Source organism: Diadema antillarum, unplaced genomic scaffold (assembly GCF_040938485.1).
Source record: "Diadema antillarum isolate AM-2024a unplaced genomic scaffold, OU_Dant_1.0 seq00001280_RagTag, whole genome shotgun sequence".
NCBI lineage: Eukaryota > Metazoa > Echinodermata > Echinoidea > Diadematoida > Diadematidae > Diadema > Diadema antillarum.
In genome coordinates this window covers 290171-306242 of record NW_027272060.1, presented here as the reverse complement: position 1 = coordinate 306242, position 16072 = coordinate 290171, and the positions used below count along the sequence as shown (strand labels likewise).

At 39.9% G+C, this 16072-nt stretch overlaps 1 protein-coding gene across 1 annotated transcript; it reads left to right on the top strand.

The window, feature by feature from the left end:
* Window positions 1-96: 96 nt before the first annotated feature.
* Window positions 97-15704, top strand: LOC139745631 (egl nine homolog 1-like). The gene is made up of 7 exons (XM_071656031.1): window positions 97-317; window positions 4850-5707; window positions 6968-7087; window positions 8890-9023; window positions 10512-10591; window positions 12299-12432; window positions 13937-15704. Exons 2-7 carry the CDS (start codon window positions 4988-4990, stop codon window positions 14072-14074), a joined length of 1326 nt encoding a protein of 441 aa, XP_071512132.1. The 5' UTR covers window positions 97-317; window positions 4850-4987; the 3' UTR covers window positions 14075-15704.
* Window positions 15705-16072: the final 368 nt, after the last annotated feature.

The following is a 16072-nucleotide window of genomic DNA, read 5'->3' as shown; positions in this document are numbered from 1 at the left end:
CTTTGGCCCGCCCTCCTGCCACCGCCTGGCGCCGCGCTACCGCTCTTGAATAAACAGTGTATTGAGTAGTATACTGTACATTGGTACTGTATGCATGTTGCGAGTGACAGAATGCGACTGCGCTTTTATGCACATCTGAAGATGTGCCGTCGTTCATACCCATCATCAGAATACTGAGGATCCTAGGAGATGAGGAGGGGGTACAACCATGTCCATGGACGATAAGACAACATGTGAAATTACCACCTCAGACTGATCAAGCGAAGGAACTTGAACCCCTCTGCGTCGGTTTCAGTTGTCGACTGACTGGTCAATTGGTAAACAAATAAATTTATATTAAATAGATCTAAGTAAGGAAGGTAAGGACGTTCCTAATATAATACCTCTTCTTCTTCTTCTTCTTCTTGTCAGTAGTCTGCTTCCTTCAACCTTGAAGATTCTTGCAGAACTTGGTGATAGTGTGTGTCATAGGGGTAAGGTGCATGTGCCAATAATTTACAGGGTGCAAGTAAAAACTGCCTCGAATCTAGCTGTTGCTGCCTTCCGTCAGCAGGAGACGAAAGGCGTTAACTGAAGAGGCCGTCACAACATCATCATGGAGGGCATTCCAGGATCTAACAGTTCTAGGAAAGAACAAGTTTTGGTGCTGTTGTGTTCGGTTAGAACTTCGGGATTGAGAGATGAGGTAGCCTTAGGTGTTCACACCTGGCTCTAGATGGTCTGGTGGATTCGGTGATGAAAGCCTCACAGTTGAATGGTACAAGCTGGGTGTGGATCTTATAGAACATCACAAGACGCAGATGTTCACGTCTCTGTTGTAGTGATGTCCATCCCAGCTCCTGCAGCATTGATGATACACTTGATGTATTCCGATATCGGTTTAGAGTGTATCTGGCTGCCCTCCTCTGGATCATCTCAATCTTGCTGATATTCCTTGCAGTTGATGGATCCCACACGGAGGAGGCATACTGTAAAACGAGAAATGTTCGCGCGCATTTTAATTTCGCGAATTTCGCGAGTGCCAAGATTCGCGAAATTGAAATGCACGCGAAATTTCTTATCTACTCTATATGCATTGAACGCAAGAGGCAATTCGCGAAAATTTCTTGCCACGAAAAAGGCCGTCGGCTCCAATTCGCGAAAAATTCATGCCGCGAATATATCATGTTTTACAATATTCAACTAGAGTAGAGGTCTGACCAGTGTTCTGTATGCTGTGGTTTTGAGTTTCGGTGAGTTGAGGTTCAGATTTCTTCTCAGGAAGGCCAGGGTGTTATTAGCTTTTTGGCAGACATAACATTCATAGTAACAAGTTAGGCCTAAATTTACTTTGACCAGCAGCCCCATACGCTATGCGTATGGGGCTGCTGGTCGCAGTTAGGCCTAAATAGTATAATACCAGAGCAATTTGATATAGAGACGACTGTACTCAAATGATGTTGGCACTGTAAATAAAATACACTGCATGTTGCACTGAGCTTCTGAGCTGAGGCAGAGCAGTGTTTTTACTATGAAATGCTATCTATTTGAGTATTCTTCCGACTAACCTACCAGCCTATCTGCCACTGAGGCACTGGCACTACTGTAATGGGCTGTACCGGTAATGATGTTATTGAAATGTACAATTGTATTAACAAAACTGAGTGAGGCTTTCATCACCCAAATCCACCAGGTAGACCATCCGATCCAGAGGTGTGAACACAAATAATTACTGTAGTACTGGTACTGTGGTACACTGGTAGTGGTAGTTGTGGTACCTGGTACCACGGTATGTAGTTTACCTCATCCAGCATATAATTATGGCAGCTTTCCTGTCCCGTGGGAGTGTGATAACTTAATTACTTATACTTGTGAATTCAGCCCCACTGTGTGGCATTCAAGTTCCATGCTACGGTATGGTAAGGGTACCACCGGTCTATCGGCAGGGTACCTGACATCAGCAGCCTGCGTATCATGGCTGTTTGCGTATAGAATGAAAAGGTACGTGTGGGATTAAGTGCCATTAGCTATGAAAACAAAAACGAAGAAACGAAAATCAAACTCGTAAACAAACTAACAAACCAAACTACACACATTTCAACTACACACCCACTCAGTAACGATGCGTCGCGTGACTGTGAAATTCACGTGTATTAACTATGGAGGGAGAGGGTGCCGATCGTGAGGTACCCTTAAAGCCGCACGAAGAAAATGTGTCGCATGCACTAAAATTGTGTTATTTTGCAACGGAGATTCAGAATCAACAGGACGGTCACGAGATTTGAAACTGCTTGTGCAGTATTTACGGCATATTTGAGGAAAAAGTTAGGCGAATTTGCTTCATATTTTGGAATAAATGAGTTGCAGATCCTTAGGGTAGGGTGCCTGTAGGTGGTACCCTCAATCATACATCCAGACATGAGCACAGCAGTGGGGCTTTCTTCCACAGTATGATTCGTGAAAGCAGCCCCACCAAACAGCATTTATGTGTGATTGAATTGATACAGCAGCAGGGCTGATTTCCACAACATAGCAGGGGTCGCATTTAACTTTTTGACTAGCCAGGCGGACTTCTTAGAATCAATTTTGACACTGAAGCAATATTTTGGCTAGCCAGACGGACTAGTTACTTCAGAATTTTATGATTTTTAGCTAGTCCGACGTGATTTTGGGTGGCCAATGGCCAGCGGACCATTGCCAATTTCGAACCCTGCATAGTAGCATCTTTTGTTCCCTATTCTTTCCTTTTTTCTGTTGTTCTTTCTTTTCTTTCTCCCTAAACTAGGAAAGACTTCCCAATGTCCCTTGACTAATCTAACCATCATATATAGATACAACCCTATGATAAACCTACACCTAAGCCCTAAACCTAACCTAACCTTCCTTGCTATCAAACGCAGAGACTCCAACTCTCCTGTTTTCGACGGGAGATCTCCCGCCGAAAACCCATTTTTGCAAAATCTCCCGTTCTCCCGCTTGAGATTCAATTTCTCCCGCCTTGGCTCTGTGTCTCCCGTTGGAAAGGATTTCTTACTTATTTCTATTGTATGTTGAAAAAAATAAGCCTAAGAGATAGCACCAGAGAGCATCTATAGAACCCTAGGAACTTCGCGTTTCGCACACATCAACTTGGAGTCTCCCGTTTGCTAGGGGTTTCAGGCGGGAGAATCTCCAGATCAGAAGGTGCTTTGGGTTGAAGTCTCTGCAAACGCACGGTAGCACATGCACTAGCCTGTGGTGGGGCCTATTCCATGATTGATTTTGCCCCTCATCCTAAAATCCCAGACTCAACAAAAAGAGAAAACAAAACTCATTCTCTCCAAGTAGAACGGTTAAGTCTTGGAATGCTCTCCCAGACAATGTTGTAGGTCTCGTCAGTCAATGCCTTTCGTCTCCTGCTGACGGAAGGCGGCAGCAGCTTGTTTTGAGGCAGTTTTTACTCGCACCTTGTAAATTAGATATTGGCACATGCACCCTACCCCTATGTCATGACACACACTGTTAGTGTTACCAAGATCTGCAAGAATCTTGGAGGTTGGTTAAGTCTGTTGATACCCTGGTACTGGAGTTGTAGATTGCACAGTTAGAATCTATTCTAGTCTTTATTGATCGACTTTGTGTGTGTTGGGTTTTGACGGTGTTGCGTCATTTCATCACTTTGGTCTTGTGTACGTTTTGTAACCTATGAAAAGCTCTCCACATGCCACAAAACATGTTTAGTCTAAGCAATCATGAATGACTGCAGTTGTGATACCAGATTAGTACTAGGACTAAAGGAAAAATTGGTAATAGGCTACAGACTATCTATTGATTTCGTCAAATACCCTGTATTTGATGTTACTTTTCTTTCATGAATGCAGTAACTGAGACCATGCAATCATTATTCAGAGAGAGTTAAATTTTGTGGATGAGGTTGATGAATTAATATCCCAAGTCATGCTTAGAAATATAGGAAATTTTTGCTGCAATGAGGACAGGAGATCATTGCAACAGTTACATTGTAGGTGGATTTCACCTCTCAGTACAATTTAAGAATGTCAGTACATATAAAATAACTACTGCAGGTAACTATCATTTAGAAATCATTTTGAACCCCCCCCCAAAAAAAACAAAACAAAACAAAACAAAACAAAACAAAACAAAACAAAACATAATAGAATTATCATAAATGTATGTGCCTGGTGGGAATAATATTTCCAACCATGTGTATTGCTTCTTAGGCAAAGAGAGTGACAAAAAAGAAAAAAAAAATGGGGTCTGTACTGTAACATGATGCTGGAGTTCTAGTGTACATACCAGTATATGGATTCCAGAGACCCGTGCACTACGGTTTGAGTTTGGTTAGGATAAAGGTGTTGGTTGATATTGAATGATAATCCCCTAAAATATACCATGTCTCATTTCACTAAATTTCCATCAGAAGTGCCCCCTCTTTTAGAATATTGGATTTGGGAAAAGTATGCTTTTTTTTGGGGGGGGGGGGGAGGGTACAATAGGAACTCTTTCTAATAACACAGACAGTTTATTCATATCAGTGTAGATGTCCAATCTGCATATAAGGACCTTTTTCATGGACTGGAGCTACTGTCTCATTTTACTTTTTCAACTAGTCCGTAGAACTAAATAAATAATCATTCTATTTTTTTCTGTACACAAATGAATAACATTCATCTTGAGAGGCCAACATGATCAGTGTCGTAAACTCAACAATCACATCCATCTTGATTTCAGTATTTGGGTAAGCACCTTTTCAATTCAAGCAATGTATGTTTAGTTGTTTTCTTTTGTGTGACTTCAGGCATTGGCAGTTGATGATTTACTTTTTATGATCATTATCCAATGAAAAATTGTATCTCTTTTGCCATTACAGGGTATGCCAGGAGCCTACTGAAGATCCTATAATGACCAACAATGTAATGGCACGGTCGTGATCCTCGCCTCAATTCAAAGCCATCCATTGAAGTCACTCAAGAGAGTTTTGTACTCAGAAGATTGTGAAGACACTATCATGGCTTTGAGGCAGGACATCGAGGTGGCTGTACCTCCTCCAGTAAGTCCAGTTTCATGCGCTGTCTGTGGTGAGAGTCAGAAGCTAATGAGATGCGCCAAGTGTATGTCGGTTGCTTACTGTAGCAAGGAACATCAGAAGCAGGACTGGAAAAAGCACAAGAAAACATGCAAGGACAAAGTGACTTCTAAGGAATCTGCTGCTGCAGTGGTCAACACTGACAAAGTGAGGAAACAGCCCAATGACCAAGCTAAAGCCCCAGGGGAGGGAGATGCAAACCCAGGGACGCAAAGCAAAACCATCGACCTATCCTTCCAGTTTGACGAGAGGCCGTACAAGCCCATCCAGTTCCCTCAGCCCACTGCCAAAGACCCCGCCACGCTCGCTGCACATGTGACAGCACGCTTGAAACAGGACAACTACTGTGTTGTGAACAACTTCTTGAACCCCAAACTTGCCCTTGCTATCCGCAGTGAAGTGTCCAAGCTCCACTCGTCCGGCATCTTTGTGGACGGTCAGCTGTCTGGCGGGAGGACAAGCAGTGAGGCGTCACAGATTGTGACAAAGAAGACCATCAGGGGGGACAAGATCACATGGCTTCAGGGCAACGAAAAGGAGAATTTCCCATACATCTGCCTTCATGTGAAAACCTTAGACGGACTGCTTTCTAGAATCAACAGCTGTCTTGATGGCGAATATGAAATAGGAGGGAGAACAAAGGTCAGAAAGTTATCAGATTACAATGAGAAACGCTAATTGTCTCTATTTATGTTAAAGGCACATAGACCCGGTGGTTGCGGGGGCGCTGTTTGATGATCTTGCCGATCACGGTCAGCATGATGCTAAGATTGCCGAAGTTGAGCCTTCATCAAGAGTAAAGCGCGTAGGTGTTGCTAGGTAACATTGCCTTCGATGTCTTCTGCGCGTCACGCAGTCTGTATATGTAGTAGTGATGCCGGGGTGCATGCTTCTAAGTATGACGTCACAGAAGAAGTTTGCTGAAGCTGTCATTATCAGCCAAATCATGAGCCGAACTGTGATCGGACCACTGACTACAGTAGATCGGACTTCTTCGAACTCGTGGAAATGGGTCACAGCATAAGCGCTTAAGAGGAGTCAATAGCATAGGTCTCTATGGGAAACTTGCGCCATGTGCCCGTGTACGCATTCGACTAAACCACCGGGTCTATGTGCCTTTAACATCATTTGTTTGTTGGCTGCAAGGAGCTTCCAATTTGTATGCTTTTACTGCATAGATACTTTATTTTCTTCATCCAAACTGAGAAAATATGGTTTTTGAATCAAAGTTATGCTTGTTTGTTCCTTATTTGACTAAGCATGCAAACTACAACATGTAATTTTCTGACTGGAGAAATTCTTTCCCTCCAGAACTTTTTTTTTGGGGGGAGGGGGTGTTTGTTTTTTACTGTGCATTGTAATCCTTTTCAGATCAGCAAAATCTGAAAGGGAGCACTTCTAAATTTTTGTTTCAATTTCTCCCATTTGACAAGTTTCTATTTTCTAGTTTTCTATTTTCCATCATAATGTATTGTCAAATGCATTATGAATATGTTTTTTTTTTTTTTCGGTGACATACAATGTAGATATTTGATAACCGTTGGTAGATAATGTCTCCATCTTAAGTCTCTTGTATTTGTAAATTCTGGCCAATTCTTTCAGTATAATGACAGACCACACAAGCCTGAGATGGTAACTAGTATTTATTTCAACTGGATGTCTTATTGACAATTTATAGTATTTTATTAATACTTTATGCTGAGATACATGACTATGTGGTAACAGGGATACATTGGCTACATGATTTGTTGCCTTATCTAGCAGCTCTTTGGGAACTCTTGCCTCTCTTGGTTGATAATTTGAATACATACTGAATGACTCCTACTTGTATTGACTGCTTTTTAGAAGCTTCACTATTCATTATTAGTGTCATTTTTTCCCCCTGAAATAACAACTTTCCAGGCTATGGTTGCATGCTACCCTGGTAACGGTACTGGGTATGCCTGTCATGTTGACAATCCCAACAAAGATGGCCGCTGCATCACATGTCTTTACTATCTCAACGAAGGATGGGATGCTAGGGTAAGTTGAGAACAAGGAAACACAGAAATGTGTGAGTTGTAGGCCAGCATGGAGTTACTGTAAAAGTGGACATTTTCGCGCAATATTTCATGCTCGTCCAGGTTAGGTGAGTTTTTCTCCTTTGTGGTTTAATTCTGTAGAATCAAAATAAAGATTAGTGTTTATGTAGCAAGCAAAATATTTTGCGTGCTTTTATTTTTTGCACTAGTTGCACATTTCATGAAACACACGAAAATTTCCACTTTTACACAAAGTCAATAAAGCCAAAGGACCAGTTTACTGTGTTCGTGCACTATGCATTTCAGTAAGTCATGTTTGAATGCATTAATTGTTACTATGTCAGGCAAGCTTGACCAAGATGCCAGGCCATCAGGAACAACCTGCAGGAATGTGCCATACAGTTTGAAAGTGTTTGTAAGCCAGTCTATTCCTGTCTATTTTAGCTGGGTGCAATGTTCATCATCATGATGTATTATTTCCACTTCAGACATGTGAGAACTCGTGTACAAGTTACAATGGTGCAACTAGATTACAAGTAAGCTGGCTCAAGTTGAAATGCATAATACACAGACAGTATGCATTTCAACTTCAGCCAGTTTCTAGTAATTAAATTTTGCTAACAATAAGTACACTACATAAGTTCTCACATGAATTGAGCGGACCTTCCAGACATTTGTTGTTGCTTTTCATGTTATGAAACTGAACAACTATAAAAGCTGTTACTTTGTATACTTTTCATGAATGAGGTCACAGACATTTTCGTGAAATGTTGTTTTCGCGATTCAACACCAAGGACTATCACATTGTGCACTTATGTCTGTCCATTCACGATATTTTAATGTGTTGTTAAATTCATGGTTGAACAGTGATTTGCAAAATTGGCGAAAATCAAACCCTCCTGAAAATAACAGCTTTTATACTAGATTGCAAGCATTTACATGCTGGCAGTTGAGAATGGTTTTATTTAAAAAAAAAAAAAAATGAAGTTCAAAACATAGAAAAAGAGAGCAAGAAGCAACAGATGGATCCATTTTTCTGAATCTTTTGATGGAATGCATATTGTGTTAGGTTAACTGCTTCTAATATCCTTTTAAAATCATTCTAGTGTTTGTACATACAACTAATAATACCAAAGTATCTTTTGTCTTTGTATCACTTTTGATCTGTGTAGATATTGCATCTTTTATGCTTTCACATGTTCGATTACTTTCTTTTTGTTGCTGTTGTACTAAATGATTCTAACTGCAGTATTTTATATTTGTAATAGGGCTAACTTGAAAAGTAGGCCCTAGGTCCTGAATGTGGCTACCCTGTTCACTTTTTAAACTAGAAAAGCGCTCTGAGAGCACAGACTTCCACCAATCAACTCATTTCCACCACTGATTTCCACTCATATAGGTATGCTGAAAATCACCCAATGTCCAAATATAGAAGCCTTTTGTCTATGTCATCAGCTTCCAGCTGTGTGGCACCTAGCCCAAGCAGAGCACGCACTTAAGAGCGCGTATAATGCAAACCTCAAATACACTCCTGAGTTCATTGACCCTACTTGCCAAAATTTCAAAAATCCTTCATAAAATCCAATAAAAATTTTCAGATCACTACCAAACTTTAGTCATCTGTTCCTTATGTATCATACTCAATCTTTCCTGTACATTTCATTCAAATCTGCTCACAACTTTTCACGTTATTTTGCAAACAGTGACAAACAAACCAATACCAATGAAAACATAACCTCCCGCCCTGGTAGAGGTAATAAAACTTAATAAAAGTTATCCCTGTGATGACATACCCTTCTGCAGAATGATGGAGGTCTCTTGAGACTCTTCACTGCATCTGGAGACCATGTGGATGTGGAGCCCTTTCTCAATCGGATGCTCTTCTTCTGGTCGGACCGCAGGAATCCACACGAGGTGCAGCCAGCATTCAAAACTAGGTAGGACCATTTGGGGATTGTGAGGGGGGAAGAGGGTGTCGCCATTTTTGGGGTCTGTGGTGTATGATAATGTAACTGATTGTAAGAGTGAGTTCAACAGGTGAACGTTAAACCCCTAGTTCACAGATACATTGTGCATCATGTTTAATGCAGTACAGTACTCTCCGCATAATCAGGTGGGCTCGGACAGAGTGTTTCTTACCCTATTAGCGGTGTACCCGATTAACAGAAGAACACGTCTCATTCACATTTGACACACACAATGTGCAAGTACAGTACATGCATTAATTGTACACTGCACCAAACACCTACACTGTATGCTTAAACATGCGCGCTTGCACGGCACTTTATATGTACCTTACACTTGCTCAGTCACAGGCAATAATTTACACTCTTTTTGTGGACAAATATGTCTTCAAAAAACTTTGTCGTTTGACTATAGACTCCTCGCTAACACGCATGTGTTTTCCGAAACGATCACAAGGAGCGCAAGTGTGTTCAACTCGTGTCTGTCTATGCAATTGTTAGTGCCAGCTACATGTGTGATGTTCGTTTACGTGTGGCAAGTTGGTACGTGTACATGCGTTATCATGTTTGATTACTCGCCAAATGATCAATCTTCTCTGCAAATTAAGCAGAGAATGCGATTAGCCATGGAAAATTTGACATTCATTATTTCTTAAAGTGATATATCTGCGATAAAATGTAGGTAAAAATCAGATTAGAAAAAAATTACCCGTTTATGCGGAGAGGCAACCCGATTATTAGGTAATTATAATGTGCATTGAAAGTGATTTTGACATTACTACCCAATTAAACGGAGTACCCGTTTAAGCGATACCTGATTACGCGGAGAGTACTGTACTGAATGTTGATGATAAGAAATATAGATGACCAAGTCAGTCTTCTCCAAAAAGGCTGATGTGAGAACTTGATCAAAATGAAGTAAAAATGAGGGAAGTTATGAAATTAATGATCATTTAGATATACCACAGTTTGAGACTGGGGTGTAATTGCATTTGAATGAAAAATTTGATATTTTAAAATTCTATGTACAAACCATATGACAAGTTGTGAGGGGATGATAATATCACTTCGCTATTTGCATAATATTTATATTGACTGTTCAAAAATTGTTTCCTGAAAAATTAGCAAGACCGCAAAATGTCATAATTTCCATATTTTTCATCTGATTTCGGTCAAATCTTCATTGTTCTGTGAAGATTTTGCTCCTTCTTTTCAGGCTTTTTTTTTAAACTTCACTGGAATTTCCCTTTAGAATCCACTTTGCATGCATTAGTTGTTGCTATGTTGGGCAAGCATTGGGAAGCTTTCTAGCTGTCAGGAGAAACCTTTGTTCTTTAGCTGTACACGTAAACTGGTCTAATCAGAAATAATATCCTTCCAGATTAACAATGTTTATGAAAGGATTCATATTGACTTTGACTTTCTACATCTTGGTTGCTGTGTGCAATCTTTGTCCAACAGATACGCCATCACAGTTTGGTACTTTGACAAACAGGAGCGACAGGAAGCAAATGAGGCTATGAAATCCAGGACTAACGGAGGTCAGATTTTTCTTTGAACCATCATATTTAACAGCCACACTTGCTACTCGGTTCTATAGTGCTATAGTGTAATCACTGCCTAATATTATTCAACCGCAAATATAACAACATGCAAATACAAAAACACACAAAAACAAGCTGAAATGTTATTTTTTTATAAAATAAAAAAAAAATCATCTCATGCCAGAGCTGGATCACAAGCAACTAGTAACTACTGTAGGGTTAGCATGCTGTGTGAGCCATGACGCAGCGATATCTGGGGCATATTGACACGCTAGTACAGTACTTCGACTGCAGAACACAGTTTGCTTATGCACAGGGAACCACCAAGTAAAAACATTTAGTTTACAGTACTAGCATTGTTACTCAAAGCAGGTGTCTGGGCCCTGAATGGGACTACCCTGTTCAATTTTGTAGATAAAACTTAATAAATGAAATAAATCATAATTCTTATTTGTGTAATAAGAGGTGAAGCTATGATTACTGGGCTCTCACAACTGTGAAATTAACAGCACGCAGAAATGTCACACAAGTAGCGATTTGCAGAAATGTCAGACAAGTAGCGATTTGCAAAAATATCTGTACATGAAAATTTCAGCTTGTACAGTACTTGCAGGCACATGAGGAATGTAAATTTACAAAGTACTGAATAAAGTGAAGAAAGCAAGAAATTCACAGAGTATCAAGAAAAGACCTAGACCAATAAACCTGGCTCTAGTTCAGGGGCCTCTTGTTAACTGTGTGGTAGGTAATACAGTTGGCCCCATGCTACAGTCAGATATCTTCCATTCACTCTGCTGTGCAGACTTGTATTATCTGACGAGGGAAAGTAGGAAATGGGGTACAATTCCCCTTTTTGCCAATATGAGAGATCACAAAATTTGGCATACATGTGTTTGTATACTGTAAAAAGAGGACTGTTCGCGTGCATTTTAATTTTGCGAACTTCGTGAGAGCCGAGTTTCACGAAATTGTAATAGATCTTGTCTACACTATATGCATTGAATGTTGGAGGCAACTGGCGAAAATTTCATGCTGCGAATAAAACCGTCGGCCCCCATTCATGAAAATGTCATGCCGTGAAAATATTGTGTTTTACAGCACTCAAGAAATGAGTCAAACTCGCCAATTTCATGATTTATTCCTCTTATACACCATTATGAGTGCTTTAGTTGGTAGAATGGCTTTTGAATTCTTCTCGCCTACACTGTGAGAAAGCTGTATCTCTACATGTGCAAGTATTTTACCTGTTAAGCATTGCTCGCACAACGAAAAGTAGTGTCTGCCCCGTAATGATGTCATCACTCTCCATCTTGGAATTTCCCACTCGGCAAGCATTTATGTCTTTTATGGGTCTGCTGTGAGATAAGATACCTTTCTTCCCCATTCTATTCAGACGCTGCTGATTAAAATTTAAAAAAAAAATCTATATTTGACCTCTATTTTTGCTGTAGTTAGTAGATGGTACACTGGAAAAACGATGTACAGAAATCTGATGTGATGAAGTGCTAGTTGTAACTATCTGTTTTTCTCCAATGGAACAATATCCTTTTGTGGTTTGTTCCCATGTTTTGTGTGTTTGTCTTCAAATACAACAATATACTGGATATACTGATCATATTTCCAAGTCCCAATGGACTCCTTTGTCACTAGGTTTCCATCATACATTTGAATGCCATTCTACCTTTTGTTTTTACAACCCCTCAGATATCAACAAGCTGCAGCAGCAGTATGCCCTGATGGATCTCAAATCCAAGGAAGCTGAAAAGGTGGCCATCGAGGACCGCATCAAGGAGCAAACACAGAGCGCCCTCAACAGCCCGACTGAGGAAGAGCTGCAGGTAGGACCCTCCTCATAGTGAGGAGGCAGGACCATCAAGTCGTGCTACTGAAATAAACTCATTAGTACGGAGCAAGCTTCATTTTTGCAAGTGCAGCAATTATCCAGGAGACATCATGAAAGGAAATGGACAAAACTGTACAATCTGTGGCATTTTCTTTATTCCCCACTAATGTGAAAAATTATTCTCAGTGTGTTTACAGGCTGTTGGTAGAACATTGATTCCTTAGTCTCAGGTCTACTGAAAAGGAAAAGATGAGTAACTGTGAGAATTTTGAATGTTGTGATTCCTCCTGTTTGCCAAAGTTAAAGAGGTCCACATACTACACATTGGCCTTTGTAAGTTTTGAATGTGCCTGCAGTGTGCATGGTAGATTGGGCAATAAAGCAATCTTGTGATAATTGCGTGTTGAGTCAAATGTGTATGTTAGCATGTATGAAAGAGGCACTCTATTATGAGCTAAGCACTGCACTTGTGACCCTGTACCTCAGTAAAAGGTGGCAAAAAACCAACGTGCTAAGAACAGTTTGTGGTGCGAAAGTTTTAGTGTAGATATGTTTCTGCAATATATTCACTCCATTTATCTGAACAAAGTTTGTTGTATCAAAATAAACCATTCAAGCTATGAAGGTCAAATTTGGTGTGCATGATGGTCTTTAAGTGTAGTGATGCTGGGGGAAAGCATGTTTCCATTTACTGTAAGTTTTATACTCGGTGTCAACTCTGTAATTGTACAGTAAACTAAAATTGTTCTGTTTCCAATTCGACAAGTGCACAAACTTGGTATTAACGTCATTGCCCTCATGACATCACATACTATAAAGCAACACTAGGGGTGGGGGTATTAATCACCTTCAGTGATAATTCTAGTTTGTTTGTGGGTTTTTTTTGTGTGCCCTGATGCTCCATTTCAGTTATATGTTGTTCTGTGTGGATGGAGTGCGTAAAGTACTATTTCAGGTGTATGCCAACTTTTGTTTTGTCTTTCTGCAGTCAGACAGTAAAAATAGTATCAGGGTTGCCAATGTAAGTACAGTGAACTCCCTTTATAACGAACACAGTCATAATGACATTCTCAATACAACAAAGTAAAAATTTAAGTCCCAAAATTATCACCAGTATACATAATATTATATTTCTTCATACTCTGCTGTTTTGCTGTAAAGAAATTTTGATGTGTACCAAAAGAAACTGAAGGTCCCAAGGACTTCATTATAACGTGAGTGCACTGTAGTTTTTACTTTTCCTCTTTGAAATTTGTACTTCTTTTGTAAGATTTTCTTCCACGAAGAGGAGATATAATACTTATGGGATGTTGTTTCTTTACTTAATTAATCATTTATTAATTTTTTATTTTTTTATTTCATTAATTTTTTTATACACAGCACCATCTATCTGTAACAAGGTCTGGATATGTATCTTTTTTAACAGACACGTCTTCATAAACTTTGCTGGGTCTCACCAGTCTGTTCCTCTCTCCTGTCTGTGTTCTTGCCCCAAACAGTCTGTGCTGGCGATGATTGAGCAGCACCCCAATCCCGGAGAAGTGCTCACCAGTCTCAAGATAGCCCCAGCAATCCAGGAGGCTCTTCTGGCTCTCCTCCAGGAGAAGAGACAGACCGATTCATCTCTCACCACCTAAAGTCTCTCTGCCGTTGGGTCTGGTTGCATCATACATGTACTTTGTTTAACCATTTCCTTGAGTTTTGTTCATTTCTTTCATTTGTTTTATTTTGCTTTGTGATTTGTTAGGAAAGCTTATTGTTAGCAAAGACCGCATTCCAAAAAAAGTCATGCCCATTTAAATGCTAAGATTTCATCAAATGTGGCGTCCCATTTGCCTTTCAATATTAACATCTCTGTAAAGACATTTCTTGCCATGGTTTTCCTCCTTTGCAAATAGCCAAGAAAATATGATGTATCTTTCATTTGTGTGGAAATGTTGACCTCTCTTTAGAGCCTTTGTTAGAGCATGCCGTAAAGGTTTCTCACAATAAAAAAGTGACATCGCAACATAATGCAATTGCTACACAGTTATTTAAGGCTGAGAGAGTTTCAAAGTACCTTTCAAGACGACACATGTAACAAATTTCATGTAAGCTAGATATTCTAGAGTGTAATGCACTTAACCACAATGCAAAAAATCGATGCATATTCATTTATCAAGCATAAAAATGTGGATCTTCTGTGAAGTCTGATAATGACCATGGTAGGTGATAAATGAGTTTGGAGAGGAAGGTCATTCCAGAGTTTGGGAGCAAAGGTGATTGAAAAGCCATCACTGGACTTTGGTAGTGTTTCACTCGTGGGCAGAGAGTGCAAAACAAATGAGAAATACTTTGCAAGGAGTATAAGAATGGCATGCCTGTAGCACTGGCTTTCTTACATTCAGATCATATTTATCGCATTGCTTGCCATGAATTGAAGCCCCCGACTGCCAGATTAATTTTGCGCACACTGAATGTAAATAGTGCAGTTAGCATACAGTAGCTGTGACTGTTTCCATAATGTTCTCCCGACAGAAATGTGCTGATGAAAGGCATAATTTGCAAGCTGTTGGTGTCTGCCCTTTCCATTTCCATTCCACTTTCCAAATTCTTATTGGTTATGAGTACTTTTTCATTGCTAAGTAACTCATCATATCAAAAAATGCAACTCTGCAATAGTTTCATCACTGTATATTGCTGGTCTGTACAGAGTGTTCAAAAGATAAATTCACATAGTGCAGTTTAAACAGTCATAGCTAACAGATATATCAAATACAAGGACGAAATACTTACCAAGTATCATACCTTGTCTAAGCAAGTTTAGCCTATGACGCAATTCCTAACTCAAGCCAAGCCATGTCTACTAAATCCATGTATACCCCAGCATCTACTATCGATGAAAAGCCAAAAGCTCAAATTCGTAATTGTGTCTGAATCGGGACTGAAAGCTGCAATGAAGCAAGGCATGCTCATGGAGACTGATACAACCACAAGTCAATCTGTAGCACATCTGTGCTTTGATGTTGTAGTGTGTTCACATAACCCAGGTGTCAATCACAGCGCTTGGAGTATGTCTGATTGGCGCTTGAGGTGGACGTGCCTACCTTTCATAAAGATGGCTCACAGTGCTACTCTGTTTTAATATTCAAGTGGAGTGAGTAGATTCAAGTCAATGTTACTGTCACTGCGTTAGTTGTGTTTTAAAAATATTTCTTTATGTATGAATTGCTACAAGTTCTTATTTACCAGCTATACTATTCATTCCAAAGCCATCTACCAGCACAAATTGAACTGAAAACTACCTAATATGCCAGTTGTCATTCAAAGTGACTAACAGGAGATTTTGGATTATTTTATGTGTCTTCTCTCCCTTGTATTTCTGCATCTCATTACAAAGAAAACGCTGTTGTCACAATGACAAATATGTGAAAGCTATCCCTCAATCTTCTGTCATTGTTACATTGCATGATCTGCTGTTGCAGATTGCTCAGTTACAAGTTTTTACTGCCCCACATAGCAATGGTATCATGAATGATTTATTCAGCTCCATCATTGAAACTCCCTGGTAGGAGCATAACAGAAGAGCATGTGCTTTGAAGGAATATAGGGAATAGTTGTACAATTACTGCAAAAGTGATATGATAACATCAGAG

Bases quoted from the DNA above. Each gene is read 5' to 3' on its own strand.
- LOC139745631 (XM_071656031.1), top strand. From the start codon at position 4,988: ATGGCTTTGAGGCAGGACATCGAGGTGGCTGTACCTCCTCCAGTAAGT. The intron at 7,088-8,889 runs GTAAGTTGAGAA...ACCCTTCTGCAG, and splicing joins ACGAAGGATGGGATGCTAGG to AATGATGGAGGTCTCTTGAG. The intron at 12,433-13,936 runs GTAGGACCCTCC...TGCCCCAAACAG, and splicing joins CGACTGAGGAAGAGCTGCAG to TCTGTGCTGGCGATGATTGA.